At 46.1% G+C, this 15252-nt stretch overlaps 1 protein-coding gene across 1 annotated transcript; it reads right to left on the bottom strand.

Annotated features, from left to right (window-relative positions):
• Positions 1 to 315: 315 nt before the first annotated feature.
• LOC142069712 (maestro heat-like repeat-containing protein family member 2B) lies at positions 316 to 1699 on the bottom strand. The gene is made up of 3 exons (XM_075121777.1): positions 1557 to 1699; positions 1057 to 1136; positions 316 to 568 (listed from the first exon to the last, which is right to left on the bottom strand). The coding sequence occupies exons 1-3, from the start codon at positions 1674 to 1676 to the stop codon at positions 316 to 318; spliced, it is 453 nt and encodes a 150-aa protein (XP_074977878.1). The 5' UTR covers positions 1677 to 1699.
• Between the last annotated feature and the right edge of the window lie 13553 nt (positions 1700 to 15252).

Below are 15252 nucleotides of genomic sequence, written 5' to 3'. Positions count from 1 at the left end.
CGACAATTCACTCCATTGTGGAAAATTCCTCCACAACTGAAGCTTGACCCCCTAAATCTCTGACTCTTCCCTGCAGTAACACAACAAACAAACAAACAATCTTCACCATGGTTCAATGGTCTACTCACTTGAAACATTTCCTGGAACCAGTGTGCGGTTGGTTCTTCCTCCAGCAAAGTCTTCATTAGCTTGCCAAGGGCTTCCAAGGACTCTACGTACAGTGACTGAAACCAGAAGAGAAGGAGTGAGGCTCAGCACAGATAATTTGTGTGTGTGTGTGTGTGTGGGGGGGGGGGGGGGGACGACGACTGGGGGCTAGGGAAAGCGAACCATAACCTTGCTAGGGAGGCCATGTGTGACTGCCATCACCCAGTGCCTGCTGGGCAGAAATACAGTGGATGGTGCCTGAGGAGAATTGTTGTCACGTACCTGTATAGGCAGAGCATCCTTTGCTGTCTCACCTTCCTCTTTCATCATCTTCTCCAGGGGAGGGAGGGGAAACAAACTTTTGAAACACTGATGAAGGAGCTCACGGTTTTCCTTCAAGGTCAAAGATGGTTTGAGTTTGCTGGCAGAAGAAAGAGAGAGAGAGAAAAGTCATGCATTAGACTCAGTACCACCTCCAAGTGAAAGAAATGGGTCCAATGACTGGAGATTGTCTCAATCTAAAACCCCAAATGCAAACAACCCTTCACTTTGCAGCTGAGCACCTCTTTGCACCTCTATTAAGTATTGGCTCATTGAGAAGTAAAGCTAAAGCTTCAAGTCCCCTTTTTAGAGAAACCCACAAGCTTCCTTCCCCCTGCCAGCAAGCCAGACACCTCCCTCCCCATCTGAACTCTCCTGCATTGGACTGCATGCCCCACAACCTCCAAGTTTGTGTCTTTCAAGCACAAACCTCCAAATGGACACATTCAAACCCTCAAGAACTAAAGTTCTGCTGGTGAGCAGCATGTGAGCCAAATCCGGCAGGCATCAAACTGCTCCCAACCTGGCACTCATGAACTAACAAAGACGACGTCACAGTGCCAGGAAATATGGCAGAAAATAGCCTACCTCAGATGTCTAATGGCAAGAATTGCCTTGTAGCGAACTGGAGATGCCAGGGAATCCAGTGGTTCCTTTTTAATGAAGTCCTGAAATGCACGAATAGGGAAATTAAAAAAAAATGGGAAATGGATTTGAAAGGCAGAGAGGCTTTCCTCTCACACCCTGAAACAGGGCCATATGCCAGGTCTGTAATAAACAGACACTGTTCTCGGCAGGCTCTCTGCCTCAGAAATGGACCATAGGGCCATCTGCAGGCTATACGGAGGACAGAAAGATAACTCCCCAGACACAAGCCATTCCTGCCACTTACAGCCCACAATAGGTCGGCATCCCTGCCAAGCTCAGAGTGGACCCAGCAGCATTCTGGGTGCCGTGCAGGTAGCTCATGAGACTGCAGTGGTACAGTCACAGCCAATGGATAAAACAACATCTACCTGGAAACCCAGTCTGATGACATTACAACAAACTCCTTTGTACTTCAGTCCTCAAAGCTCCTCATCACTCACCAGCATGTAGCCAAGGAGCTCCAGTTTGTAAGAGAATTCGAACTCCTGGGAGTCTCTGGTCTCCAAAATGGCACAGCTAATCTCCGTGACATTCTGGATGAGGGTTAATTTTAGGTGCATGTCCTACATAATCCAGAAGGAGAAACAAGAGGATGTGGATGAGAAACGGAGAGAAGAACCAGAGTCCAGAAGATAAAGATCAGGAATTAAATCTAGCCACAGGAGAGGAGAGAGGTGTCCACAGACCCCAGAAGGCAGAGGACCCTGGCTCTGCACCCACCTCAGAAGAAGAGAAAACCCAGGTTCATGAAAGAAATCCAGGGCCACTTACACCAGAGCAGCCAGGACTCCTGCTTGATGTAGCAAGGAAATCAAGCTCTGTGCAATTTAAACAAGCAACTTGTGGATAGAAAAGGCAAGAGCTGAGGGCAGATTATTTAGAATTTACCTTGTTTGTAAGAGCGATGCCCAGCACCTGAAAAACAAAATGCAAAACAGCTATTAGCAATGTCTATAGTCCCACATAACACACATCCTCAAAATGGCCTGGCTGGTGAATATGGAGCAGAGAGAAATCATGATTGTTAAATCTTCCAAAAGGCAGGAAATGTATCCAGAGGGGGTGTTTTGCAGAGGTCAAGATCAGGGGCCATCCTATGGAATATTTGCATTTGTGAACTTCTGGAGGATATCTGTTTGGTTCAACTGTGATCAACTTTTTTGACAAAGGCTAAATGAGATTCTCACTTAGACAGGGCAGAATTGAATGGCAAAGTGACGTGGCGAGGTTGCACTGAGAGGAGAGACAGTACCAGCAGTCAGACACCTAGGGAACAGAAATAACGAGCACACAGACAAACAAGACGACAGAGAAGAGGGAAGGGAAGTAGTGAGTCCAAGAAACAGAGTGACAGCAAAGAAACTAAATACAAGTTAGCACCATTCTCTCTTGGCTAGCAAAAGATAGAGCTAGATACACATACATATTAGGGGAGTTAGAGTGTTATTCTGAATAGCCTGAGTGTGACTCCATGTGAATTACTGTGCAGCTGTGCTCGACAGAATTTCAGAAGAATATATAAAAACTAGAGAAAACACAAAGAAGAGCAACAAAAGTGATACAACATGTGACAGCTCACGCTCCATCCATTACAGTTTTAAATTTGAAACATGTGACAAATTATTGCTCAAAGGAGAGTTTTAGAAAATACAAGCCCTCTCTCTATAAACTCAGAGGCAATGCTATAACTTCAGGGTAATGCTCCTCACAGTTGTCACGCAAAAGCACTTACCTGACAACTGGTTCTGTAATGGTGAAGGACGTTCCCTGTGATGTCTGCCTCTACTCGGGAGAGAAGCTGCTCTTTTGGAGCATGGACAGCCACGTTGCTGTATGTCAGCATCAGGGTGCGGCGAGTCTTGCCTCTTGTCCCATGGTGGTAATCCTAGACAATAGGAAACATCACTAGAGACAAGTTCTTCTGATTCATTTGGCCTTGGAATGAATCAAACATTGGTGGAGCCGGGCCCCCGAGCCTTGAATACTGCTGGATCCCGGGCACCATGAGCCCATAGAACTCGCCGCCCCATCGCCATCATTCCCACTGGGTAACTCTGACCCAGAGAGCCGAAAAGGCTGAACCGACAGCAGTGGAGTACATGGGAGCTGAGTCATTGACACTGGTGGGGACAAGATCAGGCGCTAAATGTCTTGCCTAAGGCTGCACAGTGAGTAAATGGCAGAGCCAGCAATGGGAGCCCAGAGGCCTAGTCTCCTGCTCTATCCTCTAGATCAGTGGTGTTCAACCAGGGGGACTTCTGTACCCCTGAGGGTCTGCAGGGGTCTTCCAGGGGGTATATCAACTCATCTAGATATTTGCCTAGTTTTACAGCAGATGACAAAGAAAGCACTTGCAAAGTTACTAACTCAAATTTCATACAATGGCTTCTTTAGACTACTCTATATACTGCCCACTGAAATGCAGGTACAATATTTAGATTCCAGTTGATGTATTTTCTAATTCTAGGGCAAAAATGGGAAAATAAGCAGTCTTTTTTTCAGGAATAATGTGCTAGGACCCTTTTATAATTTTATGCCTTATTTTGTAAGCAAGTAGTTTTTAAGTGAGGTGAAATTTGGGGGACACAAGACAAATCAGTCTCCTGAAAGGGGGACAGTAATCTGGAAAGGTTGAGAACCACTGCTCTAAATCAGAGGTTCCCTAATTGTCATCCGTAGACCACTGGTGGTCTACCTAAAGCGGGTTGGTAAGCCACATGTTGCTTGCAACACCTCCTCATTTCCAGCTACTAACCTGGAATAAAAAACAGCTAAAAATACCTTCAATGCTTTTCCATGCAAGCAACTGATGTAGTTCCCACACATTGTGCATGGGAGGGGCGCTCAAGCCATGAGACATCAGACGGTAAAAATCATTTGAGAGAACCCCAGCTCCACATCGTGCTCCTGTCTGCTGAACGGCAGGCATCACGTGGAACGCATACACTGGGGGACAATGCTAGCTGACCGGAGCCGACACTACCGTGGGGCTGCTGCCCCTGCTTTAGGGGGAGAGGAAGTTTGAGAGAACCCCCTGGCTCCTTTACCTTCAGGCGGCTGACGAACCCAGAAATCTTAACCTGGCTCATTGCAGCCCCAAACTCCTGAAGTGCCTTCAAGGTGAGGTCCAAGTGGCTCGCAGCACAGACTGCGAGGATGGAGACGACTCCCTGTCACCCAAGAGAAATACAGGTTAGGATCGAACCAGGTGTCTGATAGAGCCCACGAGTCCATTCCTTTCACCCAAAGTGGTGTAAAGTGCCAATCAGGCCTGAGACACATGGGGAGTCGGCGCTGAGTGAAATAGCAATCAAGAGGATAGGAAGCAAAATGGCATTTGTCCCAGGCCAACTCAGAGCTGAGCCCCACAGGGAGCATTCAGGGATTACTTGGTAAAATGGGGAGAGGGACAGAGGCCTCACCTGTCTCTCAGGGGCTTCCATATAATCTGCTGTCGTCAGAAGTGTATGAATCTGTGATTTAACATGGACCAGGTCCTGACAAGCTGCTAAGGACGTTCCTAGCGTCTTATACAGGAAACTCTGAAAGAAAGAGACCAGCCCTGGGATATCAGGAACACAACGTGCCTGTCAGTACAGACCCAGCTCAGCAACACTCAGGAAGGAACAAGACAGCCAAGTCCAAGCACCCATGCTGCAGAAACATCCCATCGTCTAGCCCAGCCAGAGAACCAACAATGCAGTACAGACAAGCAGCCTGTCCAAGCAAATATTGGAAGGGCAGGGGGGCAAGAGAGCAGGGAATAAGTACAAACAAATTTTATACGCAGAATAAAATATCAAATAATGAAACCTTGAGAGAAACCTTATGCAGCCCTCCAATCAGAATTTCAGGGGAAAGTAACTAGAAACTAAACCTTAACAAAAAGAAAAGGAGTACTTGTGGCACCTTAGAGACTAACCAATTTATTTGAGCATGAGCTTTCGTGAGCTAATGGTATACATCTGATGAAGTGAGCTGTAGCTCACGAAAGCTCATGCTCAAATAAATTGGTTAGTCTCTAAGGTGCCACAAGTACTCCTTTTCTTTTTGCGAATACAGACTAACACGGCTGTTCCTCTTAAACCTTAACAGAGAACAAACCTTCTCTTTGGAGGGACTGGCATAACCGGCCATCTGCCAGCTCAACTCAAGGGATATCTGGCTGCTCCAGGCACTGTCGTCTATCATCTCCAGAGATGTTCTTAGGAACTGCGTGTAAAACCAGAGTTAAAGCAGATGGTTAATTGCAAGAATGTGGGGGCTGTTGTGGGGTTTGGGGTTTTGTTTGGTTGGTTGGTTTTTGCTTCCTTGTTCTGTTGTAAACTTTCCAATATTCAGGTGTCCTGGGAAGATTATTTTCCTATTGAGAACTATAAACATTGACAACCCAGACTTCCTCTGCCTCTTGTTCTTGAACCTTTGCCTGAGGATTCCTCTCAGTCCCCAAACCCAGATGGACAGTGAATTGGGGAATGAGATGGAGCCAAGACATCTGACTATCGAGGAGTGATTTTTCCAGTGGATGGACGATGGGTCTAGTCAACTTTGAACAAAGGGCCCTGGACTACGAAGGACCAGGCACCTTCTCTGAAGTGCTATGGACCCTTTATGACACCTCCTGAGGGTACCCAGGGTTGTGAGGGACCTCACTACCACCTGCCCTTAGCATGAGGAAGCCTTCTCTGTACCTGCCAAGTGTCAGCTCCTGACTCTGCCAGTCACAGGAAACACAAGCACACCCTTCTCACCCCGTCCAGGATCCACTGTCCTTCCACAGATAAGCAATCAGTACACTCCAACCGCTCGCCCTCTGGACATCCCCAGAATGTCCAGCCCCTGTTCCACTGGACACTCACAGAATTCAGAGGTTTGCTACACACCACTTTACCAGTTTCACCTCAGCATCACCGCTCCATTTCACACACTTCAATACATTGACAGTGAAAAGAAGTAGAGTTTAATTCACCAAGATCAGAGATTTGAGAAGCAGCAAGAATAATTAATGTACACAAATGGTTACATAAAAATAAAATCCTAACACACTTCTAGAGCTTCAACTTAAAGAACCAAACAGTCCCCTGTCTCACAAGGGATAGCTCCCCCAAATCTCTCTCCCAGCAGGAAACGCCCAGACCAAATGTGATCCTCCATTCATAAGACAAGCCAGTTGGCAATTTGTCCAATAGGTGAAGGATACCTGGTGCAGGATACCTCTGAACCTCCAGATATAGTTCCAAGCATCCATTGTCCGCTTGTAAACAGGGTACCCCCTATTGTTTGTGTGTTTTTCTTGTCTCGAATCTCCTCTGGAGACTTTGCAATCACTTGATTAGAATTTTGCTCTATTGATTAGCATCCACTGTGAATAATTACTCAGTCTACATACAGCCATTCAAGCAGCTAAGCATCTTCTGCCTGAAAGAAACTTCTTTATCACCTTCTGGTGACCAGCCCCAACGCACAGACCTTCAAAGCATCAATTTCAGTAGACAACCATAACGCCTTAGATATTATCCATCCATTCACTGTGCAATGATTATGAGGATTATGCAGTGTGGCACAGGCATCCAGGAAAGGCTTTACATGACACCCTTTGATGATATAGAGATCAGATCCAGGGAATCCTGGGAACCCTATGCACTCCTGTGGCCTCTGCCAGTGGGTACCCAAAGGACCTGGGGTCACACCCTCAACTCCCATTGAAGTCAGCCAGAGGTTAGGAACTCTCAGCACTTTGCTGTTTCAGGCCCGACTTTTGAACAGCAGCCAGGAAATATCAGAAACCTCACAAGAGAACCTAATCTTAGTTGATTTTTGAGCCCAAAGAATTTCAAATGAGGCTGGATCTGGAATGGGAAATTCTAGAGTGTAATCCAACCCCAAATGGAACTCCAAACCTTCTGGGGCTTCTTTGTCACTAGGTCCTTTCCTTTCATTTTCAGCCCTCGCCATAAAAATCTTCCTTGTCTGGATTTACATGAGGCTGTAAAGAGCTCTTTCTGACCACAAAGGCTTCTCCATGAGATACAGACACCAAACCTTGTCTTGTCTCTTTTCTTTTTTGGGTTTCTCAGAGCAAGTTTTCTTTTGAGTGGCAAATAGAAAAAAAAATCCTTTAGACGTCCCCCAGTGATGCATTAGCACCATTAGCAGGCTGGGTTTCTGGTTAAGTTTTGTGTTGTTCCCAGGGGTAATACAGAGGGATTTATAACTAGAGCTGGTTGAACAATAGTAAGGCCATTTCACAAAACAAGTGGGATTTTTTTGTTTTCTTGATTTTTCCACATACAAATGAAAAGTGAAAACACAAAAATATTTTGCTTTTCAAAATCAAAAATGACCATTATTCAATTCTTTGTTTTCCCCATTTCCTTGCCTTTATCCCTCATCCCCGTGCTTTTTTCCCCCTCTTCCACTTTGTGATTGAAAAGCGGAGGGGGGCGAAGGGGGGAAGGGGGAAGGAGACAAACAGCAAAGCAACTGGAAAAAAAACATCAGCTTCAGTTTCAAAAAACTAAACATTTTCTATTTGGGTTGGGGTTATTTTGTTTTGGGTTTTTTTTGTGTGTGTGTTTAAAAAAAAAAAAACCAGAACCCTGAAAAATTTGAAAATGTCCCATGAAAATACAAAGGCCATTTTTAATTGAACAAAAGTTGCAAATGAAATGGTTTGACCAGCTCTGCTTATAATGAATAATTTATCATTAATTTTTTCCCCAGCTGATATATTTGGAGGGGGAAGAGAGGACTGTGACAATACATCTGAAAGCCATCCTCTACCTGAAGCAGCATGTGCTCCCACCGTGCATGGTCCAGGGAATTCTCTGTGTTTCCTATAAAGCAGGAGGCAAAACAATAATGTCACCTAGATTAGCAAGAAGAGTCATCCCAGGTATCTCCTTTCCAATCAGTCCTTCTAAAACTCCTGGTCTGCCAAGCTGGAACATACCTGGGCTTTCAAGGCAAAATGGAACTGTACCTATTGGGTTCTGGGAGAGTCACCCCGCTCCTGTCCTGAGGGGCTTAAAACAGCCCTGGGCGAGGGCTGTAGGAGGGAAAGAGGTGAGAGGTTTTTCGCAGGAGTGGGTGGGTGAGATTCTGTGGTCTGCGTTGTACAGGAGGTCAGACTAGATGATTATAATGGTCCCTTCTGACCTTGATATCTATGAATCTATGAAAGGGATTAACAAGAGCTGGGCTGACGGGGAAAGCAGCCACAGCTGTAGCCAGGGTAATCAGGGCCCAGCTGGCCCTTATAAGAGGGCCGTGGGCCAGTAGGAGAAGGTCTTTCTCTCTAGTTTTGAAGGGAGTAGGGCCTGCCTGCAGAAAGGGTACTGGGAATGAGGGTGGGCTGGGCTGGGGAAAGGCCAGAGCAGCAGGGAAGCTCTAGGCTGGCAACTCCCCAGGCTATCGGGCCTGGTCCAAGGCCCATAGGGGTACTGGGTTGCAGGGAAAGGCAGCAGACCCAAACCCCCTTGCCTGTGGTGACTGGCTCTTACACTGCAACCTGCCCCAAGGTGCAGGGGCCCAGACTGAGGCAAGGTGGGGATTAGAGGGTTGGGTGTTCCCCAGAGAAGGGAGACCCATAGAGACTGAGGGGGTACTGCCAGGGCGCAGCACCCTGGGTAAAAAGGGCACCGGGGTCTGAGAGGGCCACGGGCCTGCAGAGGGTGCTCTGTGCTGGAAAGAGCTAATTCCCAGATGGCCAGCAGGAGGCGCTGCAGGGGTGAGTCGTTGCGCCGTCACAGGGACCTGCGCCAACGTTCTTTGTTGGACCAACAGAAAATGTCCTGTTTCAGAGTAGCAGCCGTCTCAGCCTGTATCCGCAAAAAGAAAAGGAGGACTTGTGGCACCTTAGAGACTAAGAAATTTATTGGAGCGTAAGCTTTCGTGAGCTACAGCTCACTTCGTCAGATGTTACGTACCCTGCTGGCATTTTTATTCAGGGTCCGTCAACCCACCAGGAGTGAGATGCTGAGCACTCCCAATTCCGCTTGACTTGAATGGGAGCTGAGGGTGCTGAGCACCTCACAAAACTCTTCAGCACAACAGAAGACTGGGTTTAGTAGGAATACAAACTTTTCCTGCAGAATCAGAGATTCTGGACTTGATCCGAACTGGATGTAAATCGGTGTAGCTTCACTGAAGTCAATGGAATTATACTGATTTACATCAGCTGAGAATCTGGCCCTGTTTCTGAGTGTCCAGCTCTAACCTAGCCTTCTTTAATGGCGGCACAGTGTAGTGCTGGGGACTCTGTACAGCCGCAGCAAGGAGGGAAGATACAGCTCATTTTTTAAAATCTTTTTTGGAATATCAAACCCGCTTGTCCATGGGGGGGTTCGACGTTCATGAGAAACATAGCGGGCTTGTGGTGCACCTAGGGTCTGTCCTGCTCCCCAGAGACTAGACCGGCGCAGCTACGTCACTGGAGCTCTGCTGGCATAACGCCATCGTGTAGACGCAGCCTACGCTGACTGAAGGGTTTTTTCCATGGAGGTCAATAGAGTCATACCACTGTAAAATTAGTGAAAGACATTATTAGGCCCACAATACCTAGATTCTCCCTAGGGCACCCACTTGGCCAACCTAGCTTTTATGGTGCAGGTTTCTTATGGGTTTTTTAATCGAATCCCCCTTGAAAGTAAACGTGGGGTTTAATTTTCAGAAAAAGTCCGTTTGCAAAATCAGACTCTCTATGTAACCCCAAAATCTTTCACTAACCTCCAGCTTCATGCGTATTGACCTTCCCAAAAAATAACCTAGCAAAGGTGTGGGGGAAAGTGCTGTGACATTTCCATTCAGCTGTAACCTTCCTGGCCTGATTCTGCCCTGTTTGAATTGGCCTCAGTGGTTCACAGTTATCCAGAGGAAGGAAAAGTGTGGGCCTAGAAGCCCCATTTCAATTCCCCACTGTTCCCACGTACTGCAACAGGAATGGCACAACACACGTCAATACGAAGCTGCATTTTCTGGCTTCCCTTCTATTCTCCATGGACCACACTCCTCCTAACTAACACTTTACCTTCAATGTACTGCAGCAGAGATGGGATCTTTACTACCCACATCTCACCCACTGCTGCATGGACAGTTTGGTGCAGGGCCTTTAGTAACTGCAAGGCAGCACATCCGTGTCCTTCTCTTTCATAAGGGGATGAGGCTACTACCTGTCAATGAGAGAGAAAGAACCGGCTAAGTTTTGTCAGCACAATACCAGTTTGTTCCTGAGGGAGGGAATAGTTCAGAGACTCTCATTGTGGAGACAATCCAAGAGAGTTGTTGCTTCTACTGCAGTGCCTTCCTGAAGAAGAAAGCATTCTAGCTAGTAGGAGGATGCAGGACAGTGTGTCTCAGGAGAGGCCGGAGAGAGAGAGAGACCCAGTCATACACATTCCTCAGCCTAAGTCAAGCATCTAGCTACAAAACCAATTTGTATAGTTAACTGTCCCATTCCACAGAAAACCTATTCTCATGGTCTACTCACCAGGAGTCGCGCCAGCAGCCCCTGGGGTGTAGGGAGTTGCACTAGGGAAAGAAACAGAATAGCGTTAATTATGCCAGGCTTTGCAGAGAGTCCTGCTGATGTTCTTCACCTATCCATTTCCAACATGCCCACCAATGTTGAATACAGCTGATAATAATTTGCATTGCCATAGTGCTTTCAGTCTGAGCATCTCAGAATGCTCTACAAACATGTATGAATTCCGCCTCATAGCACCTCCGTGAGGTTGGCATGAATTACTCCTTCATTTCACAAGTGGGGAAGCTGAGAGAGAAAGATCAAGTGATTTCCCCAAGGTCACATCCGAATTTTGGTGGCGAGCTGGGAACAGAACCCACATTTCCTAGCTCCCTCCCATGGCCGTGTTGTAATCACAAGACCATCCCTCATCCATTTTAGCCTCCTGATTGCAGATGAGAGAACTGGAGCAGACTGAACCTGTTCATTTCATAGTGCCTGGAGAGAAGAAATGAAAGAGTTTCTCTTATAAACCTCGTCCACTGTAGTCGAGGCAAGCAGCTGCTTCTCCTTCCCGCTGCTTTTTCTCAGCCAGTTCCCTCAGGCATCTGCAAAGAGGCTTCAAAGTACCAGTGTACTGAGTTGGCACCACATACTCCAGCAGCCTTGGCCATAACACCTGCAGAGAAGAGCGAGACTGTTCAGTACGGAGCTCTTTCCGTTCCCCCACCTCCAGTATCCTGCTGTCTGAATCCCTCCCTGCCATGTAGCTTCTCCTTTGATTCCTCACGGACCCTTCCCTAACCTATCACCTCATCTCTCTCTCCCCATTAGCTCACTCTACCTGTCTGGTGCCCCCTCACTCTGTCTTTTAAAGACACTATCTTGTTTGGTGAGTGTTAGGATATAGATATTCAGGCCTGTCTGCAAAGGCCTGTACTTTAAGAATTTAGGTGTATTCTTATCACTTGGCTAGTTATAGAGGTATAAAAGAAAGAAAGAATCAAAATCACTGTCTGCTGGTGTAAGAGCCTTCTCTTACTGTGACAGTCTGAGGCCCTGTTCTTAGGCTAAGGCCTTTGGCTAAGCAGCAGAGGCAGTCATAAGCTAGGACGCGAACAGTCACATCCTCACATTCCAAACTAGTCACACTGAAATCAGGTGCTATTGGGCTGTTAGGAATACAATCCTGTCCTGATAGTGCCTATCACCTCCAGAGAAAGGGAAGGGCCTCGAAGATGTAAAAGGAAACTTAATTTGATAGCATCCTGTCTGGCAAGAACTTACTTACCAATACTGGGATGTGAAATCCTCACTTCTGTATTGTCTTGTCATTATCATAGAATCATAGAATATCAGGGTTGGAAGAGACCTCAGGAGGTCATCTAGTCCAACCCCCTGCTCAAAGCAGGACCAATCCCAATTTTTGGCCCAGATCCCTAAATGGCCTCCTCAAGGATTGAACTCACAACCCTGGGTTTAGCAGGCCAATGCTCAAACCACTGAGCTATCCCTCCCCCCATTATAGTTCCCACTTTGCTATTGTTTGTCTGTATAATCTCTGTCTGGTTCTGTGCTTGTTCCTGTCTGCTGTATAATTAATTTTGCTGGCTGTAAACTAATTAAGGTGGTGGGATATAATTGGTTACATAATCATGTTACAATATGTTAGGATCCTACTAAATTTCAGGAACATGATTGGTTAAGGTATAGCAAAGCAGAAGTCAAGTTTTACTATATAGTCTGCAAAAAGAAAAGGAGTACTTGTGGCACCTTAGAGACTAACCAATTTATTTGAGCATGAGCTTTCGTGAGCTACATCTGATGATGATACATCTGATGAAGTGAGCTGTAGCTCACGAAAGCTTATGCTCAAATAAATTGGTTAGTCTCTAAGGTGCCACAAGTACTCCTTTTCTTTTTGCGAATACAGACTAACACGGCTGTTCCTCTGAGACCTATATAGTCTGCAGTCAATCAGGAAGTAGGGGGGTGGGGGAAATGGGAACAGGGAATGGGGGTAAGGAAATTGGAATCATGTTTGGCTAAGGGCAGGAATGGGAACAGGGACACAGGTGTAAGGCTCTGTGGTGTCAGAGCTGGGAAGGAGGATACTAAGGAAGGAAACTGGAATCATGCTTGCTGGAAGTTCACCCCAATAAACATCGAATTGTTTGCACCTTTGGACTTCGGGTATTGTTGCTCTCTGTTCATGAGAGAAGGACCAGGGAAGTGAGTGGGTGAAGGAATAAGCCCCCTAACAGTGAGCAATTGGGCTCTCACCCAGAGATGAAGCCTCTTTCCCAGCATTAGAGCATTATGGAGATATTTAGATCGTACCATAAGCTTACTCAGAACTTGACAGACCTATATAAGGCACAGTCCCAGCCCCAATATCTCTTCAAATCCAGGATCACCAACTCTACGTTTCAGAAGTATTCATGGGGGATCTAAGGGGAAGTTGCACTCAGACAGTGGAAAGAATTAAGAGACGATCTCTGCACCATGATTCCTTCCTGTTAAGTTGCTTTATATCTTTTCTCTACTGTGAACCGCTTACTCCATGATGAAGGGGTCACATCATCCCTGACATGAATTTGACATGCTGATCCTCCATTATGCTGGCTGTGCAGAAGGCTTCCTTGTGGAGGGGTACAAGGAACGTAAGGAAGAACGACCCTATTTCAAGAAGCAGTAGCAAGAGGTCACTTACTTGGGTCATTCCATTGACTGAGGTGTCGAGACATTGCAGGATGTCAATGCACAGGGTTTGGATCGTGCTTTCTTCCCCAACATCCTGGGTGAGAAGTGTTGTACCCTGCTGTGAGAGAGCTAGATAGAACTTATTCGTTAGAAGTAAGACACTGGCAATAGAACCAGTGTCCTTCTCTTACAAAGCCATCTTGAGCATTGACCTATGCCTGCTTTTATACTGCACTGGAAGTGCACAAACGTCTGAAGGGAAGAGAATAATAGAAACTCCGAACTGGTGGGTCAGATCCCAGGCTTAGGAAAACCCTAAAATGAAGGGAATGATTCACTGGACACAAAAGAGTTCCCCCAACAGTGTTCAATGTTTTAAAATTTGAAAAACTGTTTCATCTTTTGATCTCTGAGGAAAAACATTCCGATTCTGCCCAGGGGAAATAAATTTGCAGAACCAGGGGGATCCAATCTCTTTGTTCTGATGCCCCAACCAGCTTGGTCATTCTGTGTGCAGTGAGTGTGATTCTATCAATGGGACCAAAACTGGCCTGATGAGAAAAAGCAGCCTTCTTTGAGAGAGATGTGTGTGTGTGTATTGCCACGAGCTCCAACTTTGTAGAAAAGGGGCCAGGCAGAGCTAAGATCTTCCACAACTTACTGTCAAGTTGAACTGTTTATGTTCATACATATCACGGATTCAGTCATGGAGCACAAAGTGTCTGGGGCCCGCGGCTGTGTCCATGGATAGAAATACGGATTGAAGATATTTTTATGCAACCTGCATAACCTGAGTGTTTTGCTGATTGTTTAGGTCTGCTTTGACAGCCACAGAACGGGGCATCGTTCTGTTTTTTGGAGAGTCTATTTAAAACAAAAAGATGTGCTTCCTTGTACAGGAACATTTCACTGAAAAATGGTGTTTTCTGAATGTTCAATGACTCATCAGAGGTTGGAGCAGCATAGATAACTCTGTTAGATGGAAATACCCAGTGTGAGATTCTGGTCTCTGTTACACTAGTATAAATCCAGAGTAACACCACTCAAGTCAGTGGAGTTACCTTGACTTTACACCAATATAACGGATCCGATTCTGGCTCTATTCATTCAGTCCAGCTGTCCTGGAGTCAAAACTCCCACTGAAGTCAAGGGGAGCAATCAGCATGCAAGAATGGTAGGACCGAGTCCTAAGTGTTAAGAACTCTCCTTACCAGTTTGCTGGTGGACACACTGAACTCACTGAAAACATATGCTACCAGATCCCATGCTGCACAATTCTCCACACTTCCTGAACTGAGCAGCGTCCTGATGAAATGAAGAGCTGCCTTCCTCACCTGCAAGGGTAGAGATTACACACAGCACTTCTTGTTAGCCCTTCTGCCTGAAATAGGAGCTAGGATATGATATGAGAGTCCTTATGCTTTTGATTTTGTCTCCTTGGATTAGAAACATGGATACATTTAACACCGGCAGGAGAATGACATGCCTTCTCTATTCTGCAGTCTCTCATCTGGATCGGAATGAAAGCTCCACCCAGATATCCATTCATCCCATAACACTGAAAAAGTTGAAATAGTTCACTGTTCCACACACAATCTTACCGTAGCATTCTGATCACTGAGAGTGGATTTCACTGCCTTCACAATCAGAAGCTTTTTAACTCTTGTCTCAGGCACTGAAAGATAAGGAGAGGTGTACAGTGCTTCTTTGTTCCACTCACTTTCCACATTGGAATTAATCCTGGATTTCAAAGGGCCCTAGTTAAGAAGAGTATCAAGCTTCTCTCCTCTACAGAATCAGTGGGGAAGACATAGGACCAGATTCTGGTCTCAGTTGCACCAGTGTAAATCTAAAGTAATTCCATTTCTCTAAATAGTGCCATCCTACTACCATGATGGAAATATTATCAAGGAGTTTGATAGACTGAGGTGACTGAAGTTAATCTGTGTTTACACCGGCATAACAGGACT

The sequence above is a fragment of the Caretta caretta genome, chromosome 20 (genome assembly GCF_965140235.1).
Source record: "Caretta caretta isolate rCarCar2 chromosome 20, rCarCar1.hap1, whole genome shotgun sequence".
In the NCBI taxonomy this organism is placed as follows: Eukaryota; Metazoa; Chordata; order Testudines; family Cheloniidae; genus Caretta; species Caretta caretta.
This window is presented reverse-complemented; position numbering and strand designations above follow the sequence as displayed.

Excerpts from the sequence above, each read along its gene's own strand:
- LOC142069712 (XM_075121777.1), bottom strand. The coding sequence starts at position 1,676 with ATGCACCTAAAATTAACCCTCATCCAGAATGTCACGGAGATTAGCTGT. Across the intron at positions 1,137-1,556 it reads AGCTCCTTGGCTACATGCTG|GACTTCATTAAAAAGGAACC; the intron begins GTGAGTGATGAG and ends CGTGCATTTCAG. Across the intron at positions 569-1,056 it reads CTTGCCATTAGACATCTGAG|CAAACTCAAACCATCTTTGA; the intron begins GTAGGCTATTTT and ends TTCTTCTGCCAG.